The sequence below is a fragment of the Sarcophilus harrisii genome, chromosome 5, assembly GCF_902635505.1.
Source record: "Sarcophilus harrisii chromosome 5, mSarHar1.11, whole genome shotgun sequence".
NCBI classification, from domain to species: domain Eukaryota; kingdom Metazoa; phylum Chordata; class Mammalia; order Dasyuromorphia; family Dasyuridae; genus Sarcophilus; species Sarcophilus harrisii.
The window spans coordinates 49,001,372-49,028,568 of NC_045430.1; the positions used below are offsets into that span (position 1 = coordinate 49,001,372).

The 27,197-nt window shown below is 32.6% G+C and overlaps 1 protein-coding gene across 1 annotated transcript in view; it reads right to left on the reverse strand.

The window, feature by feature from the left end:
- Positions 1 to 27,197, reverse strand: part of PTPRQ (protein tyrosine phosphatase receptor type Q) — a 313,790-nt gene that overhangs the window by 40,556 nt on the left and 246,037 nt on the right. The window contains exons 53-55 of the mRNA XM_031941204.1: positions 20,910 to 21,009; positions 17,872 to 18,000; positions 1,438 to 1,519 (exon numbers count right to left, since the gene is read on the reverse strand). Coding sequence (XP_031797064.1) covers positions 1,438 to 1,519; positions 17,872 to 18,000; positions 20,910 to 21,009 — 311 coding nt within the window. The remainder of the gene's footprint in view (positions 1 to 1,437; positions 1,520 to 17,871; positions 18,001 to 20,909; positions 21,010 to 27,197) is intronic.

Here is a 27,197-nt window from a genome sequence, read left to right on the forward strand (position 1 = left end):
TTTTAAAAATAATAAAACAAGAAGCTTTCCTGATATGAAACACCAAAATGCAAACTTTTATGACTAGGTAATTTTTTCATCTATGCAGTCCTGCATAATTATACTATTATCATTACTGTTCTAGTGAAATTATACTTCTCTTAAGAAAAAAAGTCTCCTCTCCATTACTGCTCAGAAGAATTTTATGGTACCATTGGTTTTATTAAGTCCAGACCAATATTACTTAACTAGCATAACCAAAGAGCTGTAGGAAACACCATTAATCTTCTCACATTTTTGTTATAATTCCCTGAGAGACTGAAATAGTATAATCTAGACTACTTAAGTACTGTGTTTTGTTCGTATTTTCCTAAGTTCAAACAGCTGATAAATTAAAAATGAAGTTATGGGAGAATGGATTGGAAAATTCTTTCTGTGATACAAGACCATCATGCATGTTTTTTTTAAAACCTTTACCTTTTTTAAGGTAACTTTAAAGGCCAAAACAATCAGCATTATCAGACACCGAAATGCAATTGAATGCAATCTCATTTTCAAAGCAGTGCAAATGAAAAGGATAATAAAAAAGTACACACAAAGTTTATGGAAATGCTTAATAGAGTTTGTTGAATGAAAGTTCTATGTGAACTTTAAAAAATAGTTTTTCCATCAAACTTTTTTCCCTTTTTTCTCTTCCACAAGTTTTATATATGCCCATAAATAAAATTGAAACATAAAATTGAATTCACACTATTTTTAGTTATAATTATGTAAAATATGGTAATTGGTTCCAGTGCTATGGAAATATATTGCACAAATTTGAATAATGTGACCACTCCATAAGCCTCAGGGATTCATTTTTTGTACTAAGCAGGACATTGACATAAACTTGTTAGTTTGACAAAAATGTTGGAAACCAATTCCCTCTCAATACAAATATGGGGTAATTTAATTTATTCTATATTCACACATCTGAGAAAATGTCATTTCAAATTGTGTTTTCTGGTGTATCTATACTGTTCTTATAAACTACAAAGATTAATCTAAAACAGGACTTTTCTAAGTCAAATAGTCGCTACCTCCATTTAAGGATTAAATGTAAAGTCCAATTGAGATTTTTGAGCTATTCACTTATCCCACACAAAAGTCAAAAATAGAGCCTTACTTTTAATAGAAGGTCTGAGAATAGAGGGGAGCTTCTCTTTCCAGGGGAGGGAAGTCCAAAAAAAGATAATTTTTTTCCTGACACACTAGGTGAATAGTTCTGATCAGGTTGCATTAAAGACTACATTGACCAAATCCGTGTAACATTACTATATAAACAATCAACCTGGTAATTAGGTATTGATTATCAAGACCAGAGTCCTTCATGGCCTTGCCTGTTTAAAGTGGACATGAAATGTGACACATGAAGAGACTGGAGGTCTCACTATGTTGTGACAACTGCTAGGAACATACCGAAAATTCTTCTTCAAACTTTAGGTTGTTGTTTGTACAGAGCTCTTCGACATGTTGCAGGAAGGCTTTCTTGCTTATTGGCCTCAAAGTAAGAGAAAGACAGAAGATGGAAGAATGTTAACTTTTTTCCCTTTAGGCACAGGACTGCTCATGCTGTTTGAGAGTTCTAGAAAATAGACATTCAAAAACTAAGATTTTGCTAAAGAACTCAAGCAGCATGGATTTTTAAATGCTATTTGATCATCTTTACCAATAAAAATCCTTTCATTTTTCTTTAATGATGGTCCAATTTCTTAGCTTTCATAGTATAGAACAAAAGTCAATGAAAGTTTGTTTGCAAGAGATTTGTGGTGAACAATTTACTATTCATTGCAACCCAAGTTCTCTAAGTCAGAGAGTACATAAAGTTATCATTGCATTCTAAAGTACCTAATACCTCTTTGTCACTCAGAAAACATTTCATACATTACAAGGTTTTAGAAGATATAAAATATTGCAGTGACCTCATTCTCATAATGACATGGATTTTAAACCCCAAGGAGTTTAAATAGCCCTGTATTACTTCACAAGCTAAAACACAGACATGCAGACTTCACCCCAGAGAGAGAGAAAGCATTTCTCCAGTTACCATGCAATTAGTCATGCTTTTATGATTTATATCCAGCTTGGAGGTTTTTGTAATAAACATACAAAGAGGAACCACACATCAAGATTCATCAAGCCAGTTAATCTACAGTCAACATTGAAAAAAAATCTTGAATCAACTTACTTGATGGATTTTCTATAACTAAGTAACCTGCAACAGAGATTATGTTAAATGTATTGCACATTAGATAATATAGTGCATCTTGATAGAGTTCTAGATGCAAGCTGGAAACACATGAAGGATCCCAAAAGTTGATAGCTATTATAAATGTATAGTATTATACTTTTAGATTCTCTAATGTGATTTCCTTTGCTTAATTCTTCTTCATTGTGTTTTCCCCCCACTTCCAAATTACTCACTGAAGTTGTTAGATCTTTATTAATTTTTTCTAGCATAGTTTTAGTTTTATTATGCTAAATGTTTACTAAAACTACAATTTTACTATAGCATTAGGTATCTAGTGGTCAAAGGGATTTTAAACAGGCTTTTAAATTACCTTTAATATAAAAGAAAGTAGGTATTAGAACAAAAGTCCTTAAGAAAAATTCCTTCATATATTTTAATCTTATTTAATTTGTATATTGGACTTAATATATTAGTTCAAAAAAATCAATACACACATAACTCACCAAATTATATTTTGAAAGAACTTACTCATACTTGAAAAAGTTAAAATTATAACCAGTTATAAAATAAAATATGAACTTGTAACATACACATCAATGTTTCACTCATTAACACATTTAATCATGCATAATGTGTTGAACACTGCAAAGAACAATCAAAGTATATTGAAATAAAATAAGTTAACATATAACTGTAACTATTGTATTATAATAAATGAAAAAAGTAGGATGGTTTCAGAAAAACCTAGAAAGACTTATATGAACTGATGCAAAGTACATTGAACAGAACCAGGAGAACATTGTACACAGTAACAGAATTATTCTAATGATGATCAACTTGTAAGAGACTTAATTATTTTGATCAATACGATGATCCAAGATAATTCCAAAGGACCCATGATAAAAAATTGTATCTACCTCTAGAGAAAGAAATAATGAGCTCTGAGTACAGACTGAAGCATACATTTATTTACCTTCTTTATTTTTCTTGCTTTTCCTTGCTTTGTTTTTTTTTTCAACATGGCTAATATGGAAATATGTTTTCCACAAATTCATGTGTAAAACTTTAAAAGGATTGGGTTTGGGAGGGAGACAATTTAGATTCAATTTTTAAATAAATATTAAAAATAAATAAAATATTTAATTGCATCTTCATATTTCCTATTTTGAGCATATATGTATTTTTGATTGATTCTTGACAATTCTTAAGTGGGGTAGATTTTCTTTCATTCAAGAGGGGATTAGTTTTGATGTTTAAACAAACAAAAATAGATAGTCAAATATGGCATAATGAATGATGAAGAAAGGAGACATGAGTAAGATGTTAAAATGAAAGGTTCTACAAAACATATCTCCTTATAATAGAAAGGTGGGTAAAGCATAAATGAGGGGGAGCTAAAGTAGATTATATAAACTTTTATATAATCTTAAATCTTTGTTAGTAAATTCAGTTTAGTGGAGGAGCTATAAGAACCCCTTGAAAAAGAAAGAAGAAGAAAAAAGAACAGATAACAAAGAACACTTTTTAATCAACTGGAACAGGGTTGTGCTCATAAGCAGGGAGTGTGACTGGATTTTTTTAAGTTTTCAGAGTAATTAGTGGGAAGAATATTTCCAAAATTATAAGAAATTCATTTTTGTTTATAGCATTTACACTTATCACAACCTACTATTTAGAAAAGACTAGCCATCGAAAGCTTCACATGGGGAAGGTGGTAGAAAAACAGAAGAGGAACAAAGCATGGTGAAGTACTTAAATCTACTTACAAAAGCAGATTTTTTTCTTTTTTTTTTTTTTCCCTAAAGAGATGTGATCACACCTTAAACTATCATAGCTGGATCTTCTTGTTCTTAGTACTAAGAACTTTCTAAAATAGGTTTAGTAGGCATTTTCTTGATTATCTTTACTCTCTTCTCTTTCTCTTTGGTAAATTCTTCAAAGATATTATTTGTAAAAATACTTTGGTGAACAGAATCTTTCCTGTGCTTGCAAATGTTAATGGACCAGTCGCCATACTAATCATTTTGGGATTTTACTGATGTTAGTAAAACTATTATTAAATATTTGCCAGTTTTTAAATTTGGGAATCAAACTTCCCAATGTTCACCCAAGTAATTTGTGAACATGGAAGATATAAAGAAGCTAACTTCAGAAAATGAAATAAAAGAATGAATTTTGTAGTAGAATAAGACATAATCTGAGAGAAAAGATTTGATACCTTGGCTAGAAGGAATTGGCACCCATTGATCACTCCAGTTTTTGGTGAACATTAAGAAACATATGTAAAATGATATAGTAATTCTGGTCCAATCATAGATGATATACATATAACAGACAAAATTTACTAAAACCACACTGTTGTTGACAATCTGAATGATAAAATTAGGTGGTGATTTAGCATGAAGACTAAACCAAATTGAATTCTTGAGGTTGCTCCTTGTCAGGACTTGTGGCCAAATTAGTAGCATCAGATTTCAGAACTGTTGACCTGGGGCCAAGCAAAAACTTCCCTAAAAATTCACAGTATCCTCCATATAAATGTATATTTTTCTATTTGTAATACCTCGAGAGACTCAATGAATTATGCTCATTTATCTCACATTTGTCTCTTATCTATAATTGACACATAGCTTACTCTAATGTGTTATGTTTTTTACCATCAAAGGTAAGTATTAGCATGTTATTTAATACCATATGAGTTCTCTTAAATAAGACTTTATTTCTAATCCTTATCATTTTTTCCATTATAATCAAAAGAAAAATCCAGATACAAATGTTCCATTTGGACATATTTCTCTCTAGGTACAACTACAAATGTATGTTTTTTATTGTTACCATGAAGAGTGACCAGAAGGGAGGTGGCCCAACAGTCTTTTAGAGTAAAGGCTATTAAATGGTCAGGCCAACTATATCCCTGATAATAGGTTTTGTTTTTGTTTTTGTTTTTGTTTTTAGCTTTGTACTAGCTACCAGATCTTGCGTTACACTAGTTTAGCTTTCAAGATTCCAGAAAAATCTGCCTGTCATGATTAGGAATCAAAGTAGGATTTTTGAATTAGAATGTTAGGTTGTTGGTTTTATTCTACATCTAAGAACTTCCTAAATTTTGGAAGGATTGTCAGATTTGATATAGAAGATTTCAGCTCTAATTCAATGTCTAGCATTACTACCTTATGGGACATTGGGCAAATTAGTTAACTTCTTTGAACTTCAGTTTCTTCAACTGTAAGGGTTGACCTTGATAATGTCAAAGTTCCCTTCCAAGTCTAAATCTTATATTAAATATTTTAGGGCCTCATTTTAGGATAGGTCCCATTTTAGATTAAGGGATGTGATCAGTCTTAGAGCATTTAGATAAGCACCCAGAAGATAGAACATGAGACATGATAACACTAAAATCTCTGTGTACCATATTGCCCCAGTGCAGGAGAGTGAAATGTTTCATATTCAATTAGGAAGTCAAGTGTTTGTTCTATAAATGACACTCAAAGTAACAAATACTACTATTTTTTACTTTCTTCTACATCATCAATAGCAATGGACGATTCAATAAAAAAATAAAACGAGCAAAAAAGAAAAGTAAAATAAAATTCATTGATTTTGGTGTGTTCATAGTTGGATATCTAAAACAAAAGTAGAAAGGATAAGGATAAATTTTGACCTTCTTAAATCCTAGATGCAGCTAAATGGCAAAATAGATAAATTGTCAGACCTGGACAAGACCTGATCCAAGTCAAAAAATATTATTTGCATCAGTTGTCTGCATGTTCAAATAAAAGTGACATTTTGGTTCAAATCACCCAGATAATGAGCTCAATTCTAAAGCTGGGATTATGGGAATAGTGGTTATCTGTGTTTTGAAGCTATTATACTTCTTGTTGTTCGAAAAAATTAATTTGTTTGAAGAATAAGTGGACAGCTTTGGTTAATATATATTGGAGTTTAGGAGAAATGGGAAAATGTTTGTGGAGTTGGAAAAGTCACCTGAGGATACAGGTGATGATTAAGCATTGATGAGGTGATTATGTTTCTTGTAGGGACAATTGTCTGATTAGACAGACATAATAACTTGCAACTGAGATCAATTTACATATACATTAACAGTGCTATTTTGCAAGGACAGATATTTTTATCTCCTCATAGTGATGGAATTATTTTTTTAACTGCCTCTTAGAATACAGAGTACACAGTAGGCATCTAATAAAGGTTTCATGTAGGTCAAGTGAAAAAAATTTCTTCTGACAATAGTCTTTTTTCATAGATTCATTCAGAATGATGAGCTCATAATGTAAAGATAATCATCCTACTGATTGTGAGGGAAATTTCTCTATAATAATGTAATTCTAAATTTTTCAATATAGAGGTAGCACTTTAAACTATCAGATTCAAAGCTGCCTTAAATCCTAGGATACTGCCCCTCCCCCTCTTTTTTGAGAAAGGGTATTATTTCATGTCTTGGCTTTTTTTTTAAGTCTATCAAAAACCTAAATTCCACTCAGATTACTCCTGATAGATCCAGAAACAAACCATTTATTTATGTTGGCAGTGGTGATTGAAGACCATATTGTCACACAGACTCAGCTTACTCTCAAGGTCAGTCAGTTGAAATCTACAGGGAATTAAAATTTAGCCCAAATAGAAAGGCACAGATAATCCATAGACAGGAAGCTTAATCCAGCATTACTGATGATACAAGGGGAGAAAAAAAGGAGAGATGTGTATTTAACCAATTATGTTACATTAAGAAGGCAAAAAAAAAAACCTTACTAACTTTGCTTACTTTGTGTAATTAAACCAAATAGCAGATTTATCCATGCAAAAAACAAAAGAAAACAAACAAACAAAAAAAACATTCTATTTTGATGATAAGAAAACAAACTTATTGGATAACTCTTTCCAATTTTTTCAAAAAAAAAAAAAGAAAGACTATGCCTGCAACTTTATGAAAATATAAATTTATTTTTATGAGATAATAGACTTTAGAGTTGGAAGGGACTTTAGATATCAACTTATTTGATACCTTCTCTTTACCAATAAGGAAACTGTAGCCTCAAGAGTTAAAGGGAAATAGCCAATGTTGCACAGGAAGTATGTAGCATATTCTACATTGAAATACATTAGAATACATTAGATGTTCTGACTCCAAGCCTGGGATCTCTTTTATTGGATCACTTAAGCAAGTGTTTAAATTAATGTTTCTACTTTTAGAATAATATTGAAGCATTCAAATCAATATTTTGAACTGTGGGGTTTTTTTGATGTTTCCTTTTTCCCTTTTCATTCTGAGTTTCCTTACAAGTCCCTTTAAAAAATGTTTTTCTGCAGACCCAACATTTCCTATTCACTGTTATACTTAATTCAAGTTTTTATACTGATGCCTAGTTCTGCATATTTGACCATGAACACCCTCTACAGCAAGGGCAAGGTAATGTACCCTTTATTATTAGAGTTGGAAAATGAATCACAGAATAATTGATAGCTAAACCCTTGCAGCCAAAGCATTGACTGTGGTGAGCAGAAGGACTGTCAGAAATAGCAGCAAGAAGAGACAAAGCAAGCCTGACTAGAGGAGGGCAAAAGGCAGGAAAGTTATTCTCAGGGATGTCAAGAGGCCGAGTTCAGATTTCCAGGGCAAGGAAGGCAGAAAATCTCCCATTTCACTGTGCTCCTCCTCATTGGCATGACTATCTCCAAAGCCCCAACAGACCTTTTACTTGCTGAACCATACAGTTTCAATTTAAAACTTGGGACACAAATGAAGGTATCTCTGGGGACAATGGAGTAGAAGCTGATACACCAGTTGATGGACAGAATGATGCCTCTGCTGACAGCCCTGGTTCACCTATTGGATGCGATAATGATGAAGGTGAAGAGGTGGACATGAAGGTGTTCAGCTAGGACTTTAATGAAGATGGGATTGATGGCATGTTAACAGCCAGAAAAGAAGTATGTATAGTTTGAATCATCAACCAGGGAAGGCAGGCAAATGTGAGTCCTTTTCTGTAATTGAGGTTAGAAATGAATCTCTTTTCCTAAAGTCAATTTGTATGGAGAGCAATCTAGAGTAGGAAAAAAAAAAAACTAGAATTATTTTATCATAGATCTTGCAATTAAAAAGAATTATTTCCACTTCAATTTATTATTATTTCTTTTTTGGGGGTCTAAACTCCCCTTGAAGTGCAGTATACTCAATATCTATTAATACATATCATAAAATTATGGGTCTAGAGAGGGAAAGGTACTTTAGAACCTATTTAGTAAACTTTTTCATTTTACAAATGAAGAAACTGAAACTCAAAAGAACCTTAGTGATTTGTTCAGTGTCACTTAGCTAATAAGTGGAATAAGCAGAACTTGAAGCTAGATCTTCCTGAGTCATTTTTCAACATTCTAATTGGCCAAATGCCTTCTTTGGTCTTGTCAAGTCCTTTTCGGCAAGTTGCCTGTGGCACAGAAAAATCAAGTAACATACATTGTAACACTGTTGGTATATGATACAATCAGGATTTGAAATTATTAGATTTTCATAATTTCAAAACTGCTATCTCCTTTGCTATGATGCCTTTCATATTTCATATGTAGATGGTTATTTATAAAGGACCAGAGAATACAACTATTCACATTAGGTATCTTAAGTAAAAGATTTGAATCTCTGTTGAACATGAGAGGCTAACAGTGGTCAAGGAATCTGTCATTCATTCTAGAAAGAAATGTTACTTATGGGCTATAAAAGCAGTGAGATTTCCTCTAAAGTACTTATGACAAGAAGAGAGAAGATTTTTTAAAATTTTATATTATGTTGAAGAAGAAAGACAATTGGGTGAGTCACTCAATGAAATAATATTTGGCCACTTGTTAACCTGGAATGCAGAGAGGTCTCACCTCTGAGTACTAGTTGGTAATGAATATTTTATATGTGGTGTTATCTTTAGATCAAAAGCATTATCCATTTTCCTTTGACAACTGCAGATTCTTAGTGAAAAACTTATTTTCATAAAATTATTTCAACCTTACTACAAGGAAATTTCATCATAAGTTGATTTAAAAGAAAAATGTATTAATACAATTTCAGAACTCTCATCTTTGTAAATTTTGGAAGTGAATTGATTTATTCTGTTGTGATTATTCTTAGACTGAATAAAATGACCTAATAAATTTAGAAGCCTAGTACTAGAATATGCTATGATTTAATACTACCCTATTAGAGTATCAAGGTTTGAGTTTGAAATGAGCCATAAAAATCTGAGATTCACTTATTAAAGAGTAGAATTTAAGCTGTTTGAGAACAGGGCCTATTTTGTCTTTATAGTTTCCTGAGAAGTAGGTGATCAATTGTTATATTTTTGTTGAATTGAAGAAACTGACTCATTTGGGATGGACCTGAAATTCAAGTCATTTGCCATTTGATTTACCCTCACATCTTTTCATTTAGTGAGCTGTTTATTGAATTTGGGGTAAGCTGCATTTGGATAGCAACTGGATTGAAGCTCTGCCTAATTTGACCTTTTTCTATGTCCTTCCACAAGCATGTAGATCATTTTGCAAGGGAAAACAAGGGGATACTTCTGACCACGGGGGAAATATGTACCAGCCTTCACAGCTGGTCACATGTTTAGTAGTTTTCTTCAGCAAGGGGTTAGGGTTAGGGAAGCTGGTATTTTTCTTTTCAGATGTTCACAGAAAACTGCTTGATGTTTTGTTTTTGTATTTGAGGGGAGAAAAGGAGTTTAGTTTCTAATCTGTGATTTAGATAAGCAGATCCACAAGTTGTCACACTAATAGAATAATAAATTGGTATAGTGACTTTCACTGAAGGAGGATAATTTTTCAAGACGAAAATTTATATAATTATGAGTCCATAATAATTACTTTAAATATGTGCAATATTAAGTTTATGAATGCATAGTCATTTACACATGCTAATAAAAACACAAAAAGTAGCACTGACATGCAATGAAGAAGAATAGCTAGGAAAGAGAAACACATCATAACATATATGTATTTTTTTTTGCTTTGGAAAAATGAACACACATAAGTAGAGCCTGAATAAATTACATAATGTAAAATGCAATAATACCACACCACCTGTCAACACTGCAGTTATAACACAGTGACTTACTGGATGACAAATATGTCCTTGCGTCTAAAGAAAAATGAAGAGTATCTGAAAGTAAAGATCCATTATTGATTTAGTAGATGAGCATACTCCATTGTTCTTGGATTTGTTTTGTTTTGTTTTTTGCTACTTTGAGAAAATATGTACTGAATTTGTTAAGATCTTCATTATCCTCCTGGATACTTACTAACTGTTGGATTCAGACAATATTGTCTGATGGCTAGACTCTGGATGATAATTACTGATATAAAACTTAAATTAGTGTTAGATTTCTGCTACTAAATTAATCCAAACAGTAATTTTGTGCATGATTTTTAACATCAATCAAATTTCTTTTTTACTTACTGCAACCTTACAGCTCTGTAAGAGTAAAAACATATCTATAACTTTTCTTTCCCTATCACCACCACACTCTTCTCCCAATACATCCACCAGCCAGATAAATATTTAGAATAAACAGATCAAGAGTGGTTGTCTTTTATCTTGGTACTTGCAATAATTTCTGATGCAGGCTCTTCAGAAAGGATTGTAGGACATTTCCCATTTAAGGTGATAGTCACCAAGATTTATTAATCTTACTTAAAGTAAGACTAATGTATGAAAATACAGCATTTTACAAAAAGAAATTAGTTCAGCAGTCATTTTCATAACCAAAAGCTTAATATAAAATCCCTTTAGATTAGGAATTTGTAAGCTTTTCTGTGTATTATGGACTTTTTTAGACCCCTTCTCAAGATCATGTTTTGAAATGTTTAAAATAAAATGTTTTTAAAAAGCAAATTCATAAATTCCAGATGAAGAACACCTGCTTGACCTCCATGCTATATGCATATGACGTTTATTACAATTCCATTATATAATCTATATAACTCCTTGGAGGACTGAAATATTACCTGGAACAACGGAATGGGTTTTGTGGACTTAGATTGGTTCCCTGCTCCCTACACCAGGCTGGCATTACCCCTCCTTATACACATCCTCCATTTATATTGGGTCTATGATTTAACTGGCATAGTTACAAAACTCTCAGTTAAAAAAAATCCAAACACTACCAATGAAGATAAACAATCCAATCTTAGAGAGCTGCTGGGCTACACAGTCAGTTTGTGACAGAAAAAGATGTCAGTTTTCCTGATTCCAAGGCTGGTTCTTTTGAATCAACCTGTTGAAGTTTTTCTTTTAGAAATTACATATTTAACATGTATTGGACTACCTGCCATCTAGGGGAAGGGGTTGGGGGAAAGAAGGAAGGAAAATTTGGTACAGAAAGTTTTGCAAGGGTCAGTGTTGAAAAATTACCCATGCATATGTTTTGTAAATAAAAAGTTTTAATTAATAAAAAAGAAATAAAAAGAAATCATATAAAAGTTTAATCTTAGATGGAACCCAAAGTTCCTAATACCAAATACCTAATAGTAAATTTATATACTTAATACTAAATTGGGCTATATATAAATTACTCTTGAAAGAGGATTCAGTGAATTCTTAAAAGAAATTCTGGCTTGGGTAAATAGCTTTATCTCCCTGTATCTCAGTTTCCTCATTAGTAAACTGAGGGGCTTGCTTTAAGGCTGTTAAGCTCTAGTTGGATAATCTTATGAAGACCAATGAATACTTAATGAAGAACACTCAAAAACTCTTTTCACTTTGTCTCAGGAAAAAACTCTATGTGGTTTTGAAAACATGTCAAAAGTGCGTTGTTTGGCATTTCTGAAAAATAATGTGAGTCATGATTTTAATCATATTTGACTCTTCATAACACCATTTGGGCTTTTCTTGGCAGAGACACTGGAAAGGTTTGCCTTTTCCTTCTTCGATTCATTTTATAGATGAGAAAACTGAGGCAAACATGTTTAACACAGATTTGACCTCAGGAAAATGAAACTTCCTGATTCCTGGTCTAATACTTTATTTACCATGCCATATTATTTAATAACAAGGGTAGCATATACAGGAAGCCTGAATTTTACTGGAAACTACATTCTTTGACAGATTTTTGACAGCTAGTTTAGGCCCCTCGTGCCTAAACTAAAAATAATGTATAAAATTTAAAATTTGAAAACAACCATCAAAATAACATTTCATCTTTTCCTAACAAATATGAACTTGGAATTTCATGGCTATTCAACTATAAATGAAAGGGCATGCAAAAAACGATGAAATCAATGAAAAAATAAACTTTTGGCATTAGAACTAATAATAAAATCTTGTGGGGAAACAAATACTTCCAAAGAGTAATTGTTTTACTTAGGAACTGTCTCCATAGACCTACTCAGACTCTAATTAAGCTTCAGTCACTTAGGCAGAAAGACTCTGCTATAAATCTTTATCTAGATTATGATAAAAGCTCCTTAATTAATCTCTCAACTCATATTTCTTTCTCCTCCAATCCATTTGGTACAGGATGTTCTAAAACTAAAAAACTGAACTAAGACTTTTTAGGACATCCTGTATAGTGCCAGGAAAGTGTTCTGTTTCTCTCTTCCCCCTCTTCCCTCCTCCCCCCACCTCAAGGCTTAGATTTTACCATGCTACTTTCCTACTTGGCAAATTCCAGTGGCTCCATATTTCTATATAGTGAAATAGTGTTTAGATTTCAAAAGTCTTCACAATCTGACTCTAGTCAATCTTTCCAACCTCATTGTTCAGTAATCCCCTCATGTATCTAGGATCCAAATAAACCAGCATTCTTGGTATTCCATATCCTTTGCCTTAGCTCTCCCCATGCCCAGAACGCACATATTTCTCACCTCTACCTCAGTGAATCCTTCTTTCTTGTACATGCACACACACACGGACACGTACACAGACTTTTCTGGGAGTCTCCAAGTACTAATACTCATTCTCTAAAACCACTTCACTACATTATACTTGTTCTCTTTATATTCTTTTGCATATACATTTTTGGAAAAATATTATTTGTACTTCCCTCAATACCTGGAGCATCCTCATTTTGGAACATTCACCTGCCATACTAGTCTTTGTCCTATATTCTTTTTCCCTCAAGGCAATCTAGGTTAAGCTACTTGCCCAGGATCATACAACTAGAAAATATGAAATATATGAGCACAAATTTGAACTGAACCAGATTTGAACCTCCTTAGGGTCAGTGCTCTAGTCTCTATGCCCTTTAGTTGCCTTCTTCACTTTTTCCCATTTCTGAGATACTTCAAGGATCTCCATTTTAAATAGGGACCCTGACAAATAAACCTTCATTCCCCTTCCTACAGCATTTCTGACTTTATGGCCATACCCTATCATATGCCCCTTCACCCTTTCCATTCTTTATCCCTCTTTTGTGTGCTGGCTTCTCCCATTAAAAAGTAACCTCCTTGGAGGCAGAGATACTGCTAAGTTAATTGATCTATCCAGTCCAACAAAATAGTTACAGTGGATTCAGTGATTTCCCTCCTCCAGGAAAAATACAAACAAAACTGAAATATCCTGAAATTTCAAATAATGCAAGGACTGCTCCTTAAGAGTCCTGTTACATTTTCTATGGAATTATCTCTAAAACAAGGCTCCTTGGTTAGACACTTAAACTAAAACATCAAAACATGGACTCACAAAAACAAATTTAATGAAGAATTCATTGTTTTGTTGCATGTGTAATGGGTAATCCCCATTACCCAATAATTTCTATGCATATTCCATTCTGATACATCCATTCATGAAAAAAAAACTTTCTTTAATGATTCATGTTTTATTGAACTAAATCTAAATAAAATGATGGATCACTTTAGTGTAATTGAATGAAATGAAATAGCTATGGATAAAACAGAACACTATATTGCAAAAGGATGAAACCAATAACAAAGGAAGATGTTTGTAAATAGAGTGACAAGTTGTTTTCTTTTCTCTTTAGAGTAAAAAGAAAGGCACTGATCTAAAGAAGTATAATATAAGGATAGGCATCAAAATGCATAGAAGATAATAGAATATAATGGACAGCTTTTTAAAAGTAATGCCTATAGAAGATTTAATACTTAGGAATGCTAATGACTCCCTGCCTTCTAGATGATTCATCAATTCAACAAGCATTTGTTAACTACCTACCAGATACTGTTTCTTCTGAACCACTGAAAAATATCTTTTTATTCTCATTTGAGAGACAACATAATATAGCAAGTAAAGAGTCAAACTTCAAAGCCATGAAGATTTGAGCAACCTTCTTCTGACACATACAAGATGGTCACTTTTCCTCTTACTGCTGTAGATAATTCTCTAAGATTGTAAATTGAAGAGAAGGTGCCATCTGGGAGTTCTGCATACCAATCTTCACCTATCCCTATCCTACTCTTGATCATTTTCATCTTATTATTATCATTAAATTGTTTTGCTTGTTTGTTTTTCATTTTTTATCATATCCAACTCTTTGGGATCCTATTCAGAGTTTTCTAGGCAAAAATATAGGAGTAACTTGTCATTTTCTTCTCCATTTCCATTTTATCACTGATAGATCCATTTATGTTCTTGGATTCAACTATAACTTCTCTTCAGATAATTCTTAAATCTCTATCTCCATATCTAACAACTCTACTGAAATCCAGACTCTTCACATGAATTTTCCACTGGCACTTCAAACTCAAAATGTTCAAAATTGAGCACATTATCTTCCTTCCTAAAGTAATTCTAATTTCTAGTAGAAATCGATTAGGTAACTAATTGGATATAGGGTAAGTGAAAGTTAAGAGAGATAGATTCCAATAAGACTGGAAATCTAAATAACAAAAATAGGGAAATTTGGAAGAGGATTGTTTTGTTGCAGTGGGGGGGGGTTGTTTTTATACAGAAAACAATTCATTTTCTTTTAAATATGTAAAGCTTGAGATTCCTATGGGATTTTCTGTTTCATTGTGATATCTCATTAGATATTGTGATACCTAATAAATGTCTAACAAGTAGTTGGTGATATAAAAATGGAAGGCTGGACCTGGATTCAGAAAGACCTGGATATTTAGCAGTTGTGTGACTCTGGAAAAGCCACTTTTGACCTTTTAGAGCCACAATTCTTTATAAAATGCAGATAACAATAGCTGCTACTTTGCAGAATTCTCATGAGGATCAAATGAGAAAATATATTTAAGTGCTTTGCAAACCTTATAGTACTCAATTAACATGAAGCCTACTTCATGTTAAGCTTCTTCATATTAGCAATAATAGCTAATACTTACTGAAACAAGGTCACATTTAAATTCTTCCACAATTTTTAAATCCTATTTGTGTGTGTGTATTACAACTTCCTATTCCTCTTCATATACTTATGCTCTACTAAAATGGACAACTATTTATGTATCCAGAACACACTCTGCAATTACCTACATCCATATATTTGTTCATATTGTTTCCCACACTGCCCTTTCCTCTTCTGTTTCAGAAGTTGACTTCTTTAAAGTTCAACTTAAATGTCATCACCTTCAACAAATATTCCTCGATTATTCCTTGACACCTAGCTGGTAACAGATTCTTGCCTTACTTTCTCACAAAACATTGTTAATTCACTTCTTCGATGTATCTTTATGTATCATAATGATCAATGTGTGGCTATTTGCCAGTGAAAGGGGATCTGTTGGAAAGATTATAAACCTTTAGCATTTTATTAGTTTTTGACAGAAATGCCTTTTTTCATTTGCAAATCACTTAGGTGCCTGTTATTGATGTTACTCATCTAAGGACTCATTTTTTTGAAATCTTAGCATAGCAGCTTGTGGTCCATTTAAATATGAAGATTATCAGTAGCCTATCATATTAACCTATAATAATTCATTAGATTATAAGTTTCTTGGGAACTATGACTGGTTTTTGCCTCTTTTTTGGATCTCCATTCCTTAGAGCAGTGCCTAGCACTTAATACTCAATAATAAATGTATATTAATTGATTGACAGGAGAGTTCAGCAACACTGTCAAGTGAAAACTGCTTAGATGAGTTTCAATAGGAAATCCAGTAAAGCTCATTATGTTGCATGTGACTTATATTTTACAAGTATATGCATGTATGCAAATATGTATCTACTAAGGATAGAGAGGCAATGTAGCATAGTGAATAGAGAGCTAACTGTAAAACCGGGAGATCTGGTGTTTTGCCTCTTCTATCTACTGGCTATGTGATTTTGGGCAAATAATCTCTTACTGATATAGGCTATTCTCTAAGACAATGTAGAGAAGGTATGGGCTTACATTGACAAAGGGAATTTCCTATAATAGTGAAATCAAAGGTCAAATCCTATACTTCTTTATTTAAATAAAAAAATTAGAACCTTAAGCAATGAATATTGAAAATCCAACAAATCAAATAAAAATATTAGACCAAAATAGTCAAATATATTTCTAGAGCAATATTTAGAAATTACTTTTGCATAAAGTAAATTAAAATGGAAAAACCCTTTATGAGAATTATGTATTCAGGTAAAATGATAATCATTAAATTATAGTTAAATGAAAGTCAATTTATCTCCAGTTCTCAAATGTTATGTTTGCAATTCAGACATAATAACAATGAATAAAGTTCACTTTGTAGCAACTGAATCAATAACTTGTACATGACATTTCTTTTCACAGCATGTATTATATATATAAATATAGATATAGATATAGATTTCCTGGACATATCTACACAAAGTCAACCTATAATTCACACAGTGAGGTGCTTATGACAATCACAAATAATTTTATTCTTTCTCTGTCCAAACTTTCCATGTCATCACCTTAGAGACCATAATAATTGTTTGTTTTTGTCTTATAAATTCTGTTCTCCCTGGAGGAATCATTTCCTAGATCAGTATTCCAGTACTTACCCCAAAGGCATATTATTTCAGGTCTTACTGAGACCTTTTAACAATTTCTACAAAATCAGTAAAGATGCTTGTAACAATAAAGTGTTTAATTATGAAAACATTTTGACCCTTAGAATACATTCCTGGAGTAATAACAAGTTGTTATAAATAGTTCTTTTTAATAATCACAAATTGTAGAATTTGGAGTAGCATATGAATTTTATTATTATTCGTTTTATGACATTTTATCTTTGTATTTTATCTCAAAATATTTAGCATCTTTTGATATCATTGCTAATCCATGTTTTAGGATCCTAACAAAATTAAATATAAAAATATTAAAGCAGTATTTTTATGCTAAAGGAATGATTCAAACAAAGACAGTCATTATAAAACAATGAATTTTATGTAATGATTATTAAGCCACATTAAGAATGTGGATGCTTTTGTACATGACCAAGTATCAACTTCTTGACATTATCTGAAAATATTTATCAAGCAAAAGTTTTCTTAAAGCTTCTTTTCTCACTGGAAACTATGTTTTATGATTTTTTTTACCTAAATCTTTACTGTAGTCTAAAAATAAGGAAGATTAAGTAATTCTCTGAACACTAGTGAGAAGTGTGTGGAAGAAGAAGGTCACCCTTTGAAAGATGATCTGAGTGACCTGTGTAAATAAGAGTACCACAAACACTTCCAACAAGCATAGGTCAGAATGGGGTCATGGCTACAGATCCTTCAGACTACTGTTTTACCAAAGGACTGTGCTTACCGAGTTAATCTCTCATCCTTCAGCTCCAGGTCTGCCACTGTGATAAACTGATCCAGCTTGAATTTGGTGTCAATAATTTCTGCATCCCGCGGAGAGTATGTGCCCCCCTCTTTCTGCTTCTGTCGAATTCTAGGACAAGCAAGGTAGAAAATAGCTGAACAAAGTAAGAAAACATCTTGGTAATTTTTTTAGGGAATACATATTTGTGACTTTAACATGTCTAAGAAAATTAGAAAATAATGAAACTGATGGATTCAATTGTCTGATCCCTGAAGTCAGACAAGGAAGCTTCAGTCTAATACAAAGGAGACATAGACAAACAAGTACACCAAAAATTTAAAAGAAAATTCTCTTCTAATCCAGCTATAGTCTATTTCCATTATCATGTCAATGATTTCTTTTGTTAAGTTTCAATATCAAGACTACTCTAGCAAACAGAATATAATAATCCTCATGAAAAGAACTATCACACTTTTATATGTGCATTCTCTAGCACAGTGCTTGGCACATAATAGGTATAATAAGTAGAGGAAGGTGTATGAGTCATGGGATTATAGATTTAGAACTGAAAGAAATTTTAGAGGCCATCATTTCTAACCCTCTCATTTTGAATATGAGGAACCTGAGGCACAGGTGAGGGACAGGGGCTCACTTAGCTATCTGAGACATCCTTTGAATTCAGTTTTCTTGATCCTAAATCAAACTCTCTCAACTACTATTCCATGCTGCCTCTGTATGAGACAGTTAGATTTACTCAGACACTCATTATCTATGACCATAAACTGTATTACTAATCTTATTCAGTTGATGCACATATGTGTCCCATGGAGTATGTTGGCTTAAGAATGTGGATGTCTTAGACTTAAGAGTGGGAAGAGCCCCAGTTTTGGTTCAGAGGATCTAATCCAGACTTGATCACTTAGTATCTCCTTGGGCAATATCACTGTCCTTCCTGGGTCACAGGTTAGTCATCTACAAAAGGAGTTTAGACTGTGCCTCTAAGGTCCCTTCTAGCTTTAGAACCCTGCTGTGTGATAATAATCATAAAAACATGTATGAACTATGAGAGCTTAAAATCATACTAAGGCTTTTGGACCACTCAATATATGAAAAGTAGGAGAGGTACCATGTAGTTATGGAATCATCACGAAGCTTTGGTATGGTGACACAAAAGGGCTGAGAACACAAGAATGGTATGCCAAAAAGCCAATGTGTGTTAAAGGTAGGAGTTGAAGCAAAGTTTTCCTAATGCATATTTATAAATTAACTAACAGAATCATCAACCTTATAGGGTATTGCCTCACAGCTGGAAGAGATCTTAGCCGAGAATCTCATCAAAAACCTTTCATTTTACAGCTGAGAAAATTGGGAACCCACAAAAGTCAAGTGCCCAAGGTCTAAGGTACTTAGAGTCAAGAAAAACCTGAGTTTATAAATCCAGCTTCAAGTGCATTGTAACTCTGTGATACTGGGAATAGAGTTAAACTCTATTTACTTTTGTCTCAACTGTGAAATAGGGATAACAATAGCACCTATTTCACAAAGTTTTTGTGAGGATCAAATGAGATAATATTCATAAAAATGCTTAACATAGTGCCAGGCATGTAGTAGGCTCTATAAATATGCTTACTTCCCCAAAGGAAATACAGATTCATTAGAAATACTAGTGTTTTGTTTTCATGTGTTATGTATGTTAGTGTCTAAATTACATTACTGAGATATATAGATAAGAGCACAAAATGCATTAGAAAAGTTAGAAAAAACTTTAATCAACTATTTATTTTATCGTACATTCTCTCCTTTACCAAGAAAAGGGCAATTCATACGAAAATACATTACTATTGAGGACTAAAAAACACCCTACAAAACTTCTAAGATCAATCTAGATTTATTTCAATATCTAATATGTTTTTTTCTTAAATCAGCAGCACTGTCTAATTATAATGATAAGACATGTTCTTAAGGATTATTTTCAAAGAAAATCCAGGTATTTTCCCCTCACAAGTGCTTACACAAGATAATTGCATCTTTCAACACCAAGATTTCAAACAAAATGATAATTGTTTGCTTAACTTCATTTAACCAGAAAATTCAATTAGAGGCAGTAGGGTAAAGAGCACTCATTCTGGAGTTTTGTCTTTTATTCCCTTCATCACTACTGCCCCAATATTTGCTACCTCTGTGATTGTAGGCTAGTCACTTGATCCCTCTGTGACTGTTTCCTTATCTGTAAAATGGGGAGTAATGTTAGATTAAAAGACTTTCAGGGTTCCCTTCAGCTTTAAATCTATAGTTCTAGATGTATCAATGCAGAAAATTATTTTATAAGTATTCTGGCTAATAAAATTCTTTCTGGACTTTGCCTTACTGTCCCTGTCTGGTATTCTATAATTTAGCAACTACAAATCTGGAAGAGATTATCAGATATGGAAGGTGTAATTTTAATGGTCTGGGAAATACCAGATGAGAAAAACGATTTTTACTAATGCAGGTCAATACCTTTTCTTTCATTTACAATCTTAGAGTGATATCTATAATACTACCAAATGAAGTGACTTGCCTTCCTACAATCAGTATGAATCTGAAAATGGATATGAATAATTTCCCCTCCACTAGGCCATCCTACTCTTCAGAAAATTATTAAAATGGATCATTGAAGTTCCATATGTAGAATATTTGAGGAAAAAAAAAGCCAGACTTGAGAACATGAGAGACAAAAGGATATTTGGGAGAATTATCATCAGAAGTCAGACATATGAAAGGAATCCAGACTAGCTGCCATTATTTTCACTAAATAGAATATAGGTACAGCAAAAATAAAATAACAGCATCTATTCAAGCATTAGAGGCTTCTGTGGTCTGGGAAGAGAGCAATGAGACCAATATTTAGTCAAACTGACATTCATTTCAATTCTTTCACCAGCTTAATGTTTGCATGATTGCATCTGTATAAAACCTACTTAATCTAGAGGTGATGAGGCTCAAATAATGTATACAGTCTTATAAATGCCAAAAATGTTATTATAAGTCCATCTTACCTTGCAAATGCAAAAATAGCAGCCACCAGGAGAATTATAGAAAGGATACACAAGGTAACAGAGAGAATGATTTCTACAGTTCTTTCTGACAGTCCTTCACCTGAAGAAGAAAAGAGGAAATATAAAAAATGAATATTTAAAATTATTTTTAGACATTTTTTGAAGTTCAGGAAAAATAATTTGTTAGTATTTAATTTCAGTTATGAAAAAATTGTTTAATATATTGACTTTTGAAATAAATAGTATAAACATTTTCACTAAGAAATCTAAGTCATGCTTTGAGTAGGATGAGAATACAAAATATCACAATTATTATGGAAAGGGTTATTTGAATCTTTATAACTAATATCCTATGATTGTAATTATGTATCGACTATATTATAGACATTTACATGTGGCTAGAATTATTCTGTTTTATGAATTATGGGAGGGGGCAAACAAGTTGAATTTGAAGTCATACTACTTTAGGATCTGTGTCATTTTGGGCAAGTCCCAAGATTTTCCATATTTAGTTTTCTTCATAGGATCAGTCATGGGATTGAGAAGTAGAAAGTTCAGAGGCCATCGGCACAACCCTCTCATTGCATAAATGAGGAAACTGAGTGAATTTTCCAAGGTAACATAGTGATAAGCATCACAGCTGAGATTTCAATTTAGACCCAAATGAGTCCCTTTCCACTTTCGATGTTACATATAATAAAAAGAAAATATATAGAACTTGGAGTTAGGAGAAATTGTTCAAACAATTAGCATTTGACCACAGGTAATTTTCTAAGCTCTTCGAATCTGTTTCTTCAGTTGTAAAATAAAAATAACACTATTTGCACTAACTACCTGGATAGTTTGATGACATAATAAATAGAGTGCTGGGTCTGGAGTAAGAAAAATCTGAGGTCAAATCTAGATCAAAACACTTACTAGATGTGTGGACTCTGGACAAATCACTTAACCTTAATTGCCTCAGTTTCCTCATCTGTAAAAAGAGCTGGAAAAAGAAATGTCTTTGCCAATAAATCATGGAATCATGAAGAGTTGGACATGACTGAACAGAAATAACCTACCTACCCAAACAAGATTATTATTAGGAAAATATTAAAAAGATTATGATAAATATATTCTATTATAATATTTACAGTTGCCATTTTAATATGTTAAAATAATTGATTAATATTGATAAGTTACAATTATAGTTCTAGGATGTGTCATTTTGTTGGAGCCTGTGGGTGGTCTTTCCACAGATGCAGACTCCCAAGCCATTTCATAACTTAATAATAGGTCATTCAAAGTAGCTGTTGATGAAAGAGTCAGCCCATTGCAGACAATCTGGTGATAAGAACCTAACTAGTTGGTTAATACTCAGACCATAGCTATAAATACATAACTGAAGCTATGTGGCGTTTTGCTAGTTCAGAAGATTCAACTAGAACTTTTCTTCTGTGATCATAGTCTTTGAGAGACCAAAGTCAATTCAACACCTACAGTGGCACTTCAAGGCCCTAGGACTTTATTTAAAGTTCATTTAAAGTAAAGCAAAAAGAAGAGGATTAGAATCTGCAGATGACAATGGTAGAATCAGTGTGCTTCTTTTATTCCCAGTACTTATGTTTACAAAATAAATTTATTTGATGGAAAATAGCTTGGATATCCCTTTCTTTTGCTCCTTAGATTTTGAGGGAAGAGGGAGATTAAAAGCTGTCATTTCATCAGTCAAACTCCCTAGAAACATAGGATGACAATAATAGCTTCATAGCAACTTATAGCCTTAGAGGGATGCCTGGAATTCTGAGAGAGATTAAATGATTCATCCAGGATCACAGAACTAGTATGTGTCAGACGCAGGATTTGAATGAGTGTGCTATCCACCATGCTACATTGTTGTTCTTAATAAGAGCAGAAAAATATTGGGCTTTACAAATCACCCAGCCTTTGCAGTCTTCAGGCTGAAAAATGATTGATCTTATATTATTGTTCATAAATAAAAAGAGTTAAAGGTAAATTTTAATGCATTTCAAAACATGAATAATTTCTGCTTTCATATGATATTTTCCACATTTCACTTTTCCCATGCCAACTATTGTTTAGCTTAAACTTGAAAAGAGAAGTATCAAGATAAATAGAAGAATACTGCTAGGGCAATCAATATTCCATAGATTTTCAGAATGTTTTATATAGGAAGGAAGAAAATTGAAAGGTCTTTAAATCCAGCATGTTTTACCACTTAAGAAAATTTGTCATTAAAATTCAGGAAATCAGTTTTAAAATACCCTTTAATTTTCACAAGGAAGTTAGATCTTATGCCAAAAATAATCCTTATTCACTGACCTCTTTGCTTAAGCCATGTAAGTTTTTTACATGAGGAATAAGGTTATAAGGAAGAACAAAAAGGAACATAGGGAAATTAATGTTATTTTCTTATCAGTAATACTGAGCTTAACCTAGAAAAATAATTCTTTGCATATATCTCTAGAGCCTTGGAGTTTAGAAAATTATACTCATAAATTGTCTTCTAACAAACATTAATTCTTGTGCAATATCCTATTAAGGATGGAAAATTTTCAAAAACAAACTGTAAAAAAGGCTATATGACTGCCATTATAGAACCAATTTAGAGAAGTTTGGAAATGTCTATTAATAGGGTAGCATTAGGGCCATGAACTTTGAGACTACAGCAGCACCTCTTGAAGATCATTTCTTTGTCTCCTACTAGTAGACCAAAACTTCTCTTGAAGTTGTTAAATGGAGCTCTGATTTCCTTTTCTGGAGGAAGTGTCTGATGGAATATAAAATACTCATGAAAATATAATCCTTGCTTTGGACTAGAAGATATGCTCAGATCTGAATAGGATAATGCAAGAAAACAAGGAAAGGCAAAAAGAGTACAGAGAAATTTCATAATAGTATAATAATCTGAAAAAATAGAAAGTTAATAAAGTAGGAGACAGGAAACATGAAAGAAATTTTCAACAAAATGTATCAGACTTTCTTGGGTCTTTCAGGTCCAAGAACATACTGGATCAAATGCCAATTGTAATTTACCAGTAGGTTTCCTGTTTCTCACTAAGCGTGCATAAAGACTTCTCAGTATTAGGAAAGTATTTAAAACAAGGGGTGTTATGGTAAAAGAAAACAATCACAGAGTATCCCCACCATAAGGGATAAGATTTCCTCTTGTTCAGATTTAATGAGAATACTGTAAGTTACAGAAGTATCTGTCTGGTTTTCCAATTATAGAGAGCTCTATTTCTAGGCCCTGCAACCAAAATAACACATAAGAGGAACAGCTATAAAATAAAATGCCTAATAAAGATTCCAAATAAAAATTTCATTTGGGACAGATCTTAGGAGAAAAAAAAATCCATGATTTGGGCTTCCTCTTAGAATAGAAAAATAAACTTCAAATATCTATTTTGGACTTGAAATAGTCCTAAGAATTGGGAATTACTTAACTTCATTAGTAGATGAGTGAATTTTTTTAAAGTAAGAATCAGTGATCAGTAAAGGGTTAATTGATAAACTCATTTCCTTCATTGCAAGTACTGTTTCCTAATCATAATTTGATTAATTAGGCATCATTCAATTCAATATGATCTAGGATTTTGGATAGAGCAATTAGGGAATATTTAGTGACCTTGAAAAATAGTTTCAATAGAGTAGCAGGGGTGAAAATCTGATTGCAGAGTGATGAGGAATGAAAAAAAGGAAGAGTATATTCTCTAGATGTTTGGCCAATGATTTGCAAATAAAAAATAGGGGATGGCAGAGATGGAAGGATTATTTTGCAGGATTAGCAGAATGGAGAGAATGTTTTGTTTTTGTTTTTAGGATCGCAGAGATATGAACATTTTTATGCAGACTATTAGGCTCTACTAGAGATTAAAGAATTGGATCTAAAGTGACTTTAATAGGGAGCAAAGTATATAGAAGAAAGGAAAATCACTGAATCTCAGAATTTGAGAATATCAATGGCCATCTAGTCCAACCCACATACCAAAGAATTTTTATTATAACCTATCGAATGAGTGGACATCATCCAATGAAGACTTCTCAGGTAGGGGATCTCACCATCCTTCCCCAACTCAAGGAAGCCCATCCCACTTTTAGCTAATTCTAATTGTTATTCCTTGTCTCTGACTTCTGGCCTAAATTGTCTTTTTTGCAGCTTCTAATCATTGTTCTTAATTCTGCCTTCTGGAGCCAAATGGAACAAATCTTGTATCCTGATCTAGATAGACAGATGACATCTGAAGTACTATGTTCCTTCTGGAGTACCACATTTTAGGAAGGTATTGACAAAATGAAGGGTGACAGATTTTTGAGAGAGAGAGATAATGAGCCAGAGACAAAGACAGAGAAAAAAAGACATACTCAGAAAAAAGAGACACACACACACACAGAGTAATAGAGACAGATATAGATATAGTCTCTATTTTTTTTTAACTCCAAGCATTGTAGAAATGAAGGCTAACAGAGTATAGTGGTCACAGTGCTTGGTTTGGAGTTAATATAGACTTGTTTTGATCCACTGTTCCCCAGTGTTTACTAGTTTTATGTATCGTAATCTCTTTGAGCTTCATTTTCTTCAGTAGTAAAATAAAGAAAATAATGTATGTACTAATTACTTCCCAAGGTTGTTATTAGGTTCAAATGGCATAATTCATGAAAAATAATTTTACAAATCTTAAAGCACTAGATAAATATCAACTAGTAATATTTATATTTATTGTATTGTAAAGTATTATTGTTTAATGTGTCAAAATTTTATCCCTCACCCTCTGAATTTCTCTGTCTCTGCCTCCCTCTGTCTCTTTCCAACACCTCTCTCTCTCTCTTTTAAAATTAGTAATTGCTGCAAAACAGGGGGTTCAAAACACGGTCCTTCTCTCTTTCTTTCTGATTGTCTATTTTTCTCATTTAAATTAGAAAGTTTTATATGATTAAAAAAGTCACTTGCTAATCAGTCATAAGATCATAACTCTAATGTTGAAAGAATTACCAGAGTTCATACACTTCAATGTTTTTATCTCTCATTGGCCACACTATTTCTCTTGCCAGGGTCTTAACTTTTTTTTTTTCCCACATGAACTCAATAGCACTCTGGTGAAGCTTTTGACTCTTCAGATTATTGTTTCAGATGAATAAAATACATTTAGTAGGATTACAAAGAAAGCCAGTTATACTGAAATTCAGTTATCAAAATATATTTTTCCCAGTAGTTTTTTATGGTTTTGTTTTATTTAATTTTTCCCCAATTACATTCAAAACAAAAAAATACATTTGTTTCTAAAATGTTTGAGTTATTGATTATCTCCTTTATTCCCATACACAATTAAAAACACTTTTGCATTTATGCAAGACATTTCTATAAAAATAAAGTTGTCGGGAGAAAAATCCTAGACCTGCCACCCTAATGAAAATAAAAAACCTCAAGAAAAATTAAGTTTAAAAAGAGAGAAAGACAGAGAAAGAGAGAATACATCAGTCTCTATTCAGACTCAATCAGTTCCTTCTCTGGATATGGATAGGATTTTTCATCATAGGTCCTTCAGAGTAGTCATGGAATTTAACCACAATATTCCTGAGAGTTTTCATTTGGGAATCTCTTTCAGGAGCCATTTGGTAGATTCTTTCAATTTCTATTTTATTCTTTGGTTGTAGATTATTAGAACAATTTTTCTTGATAGTTTCTTGAAAGATGATGTCCAGGCTCTTTTTTTAATCATGACTTTCAGGTACACTGATAATTTTTAAACTCTCCTTCTTGGATAGATCTTCCAGGTCAATTGTTTTTCCAAAGATATTTCACTTTTTTATGTTTTTAATTTTTTCCATTTTGCTTTATTATATCTTGATTTCTCATAAAATCATTAGCTTCCATTTACTCAATTCTAATTTTTAAGGAATTGTTTTCCTTAGTGAGCTTTTGTACCTCCTTTCCCAGTTTTGCTTTTAAAGGCATTCTTCTCCTCATTAGCTTTTTGTATTCCCTTTTGTGTCGCTCTCAATTTCTTTCTTAATTTTTCCTCTGTCTCTCTTACAGGATTATCAGAATCCCTTCTGAACTCTTCCATGGTCTAAGCCAAATTATTATTTTTCTTGGAGGCTTTGGATGTAGGAGCTTTGACTTTGTTATCATCTGAGTGTGTGTTTTGATCTTCCTTATCATCATAATAACTTTCAATGGTCAGAAACATTTTTTGTTGTCTGCTCGTTTTCCTAGACTATTTCTCTGATTTTAACTCTTTGTTTAAAGTAGGGCTCTGTTTCCAGGGTGGAGGGTGTTCTGCCCCA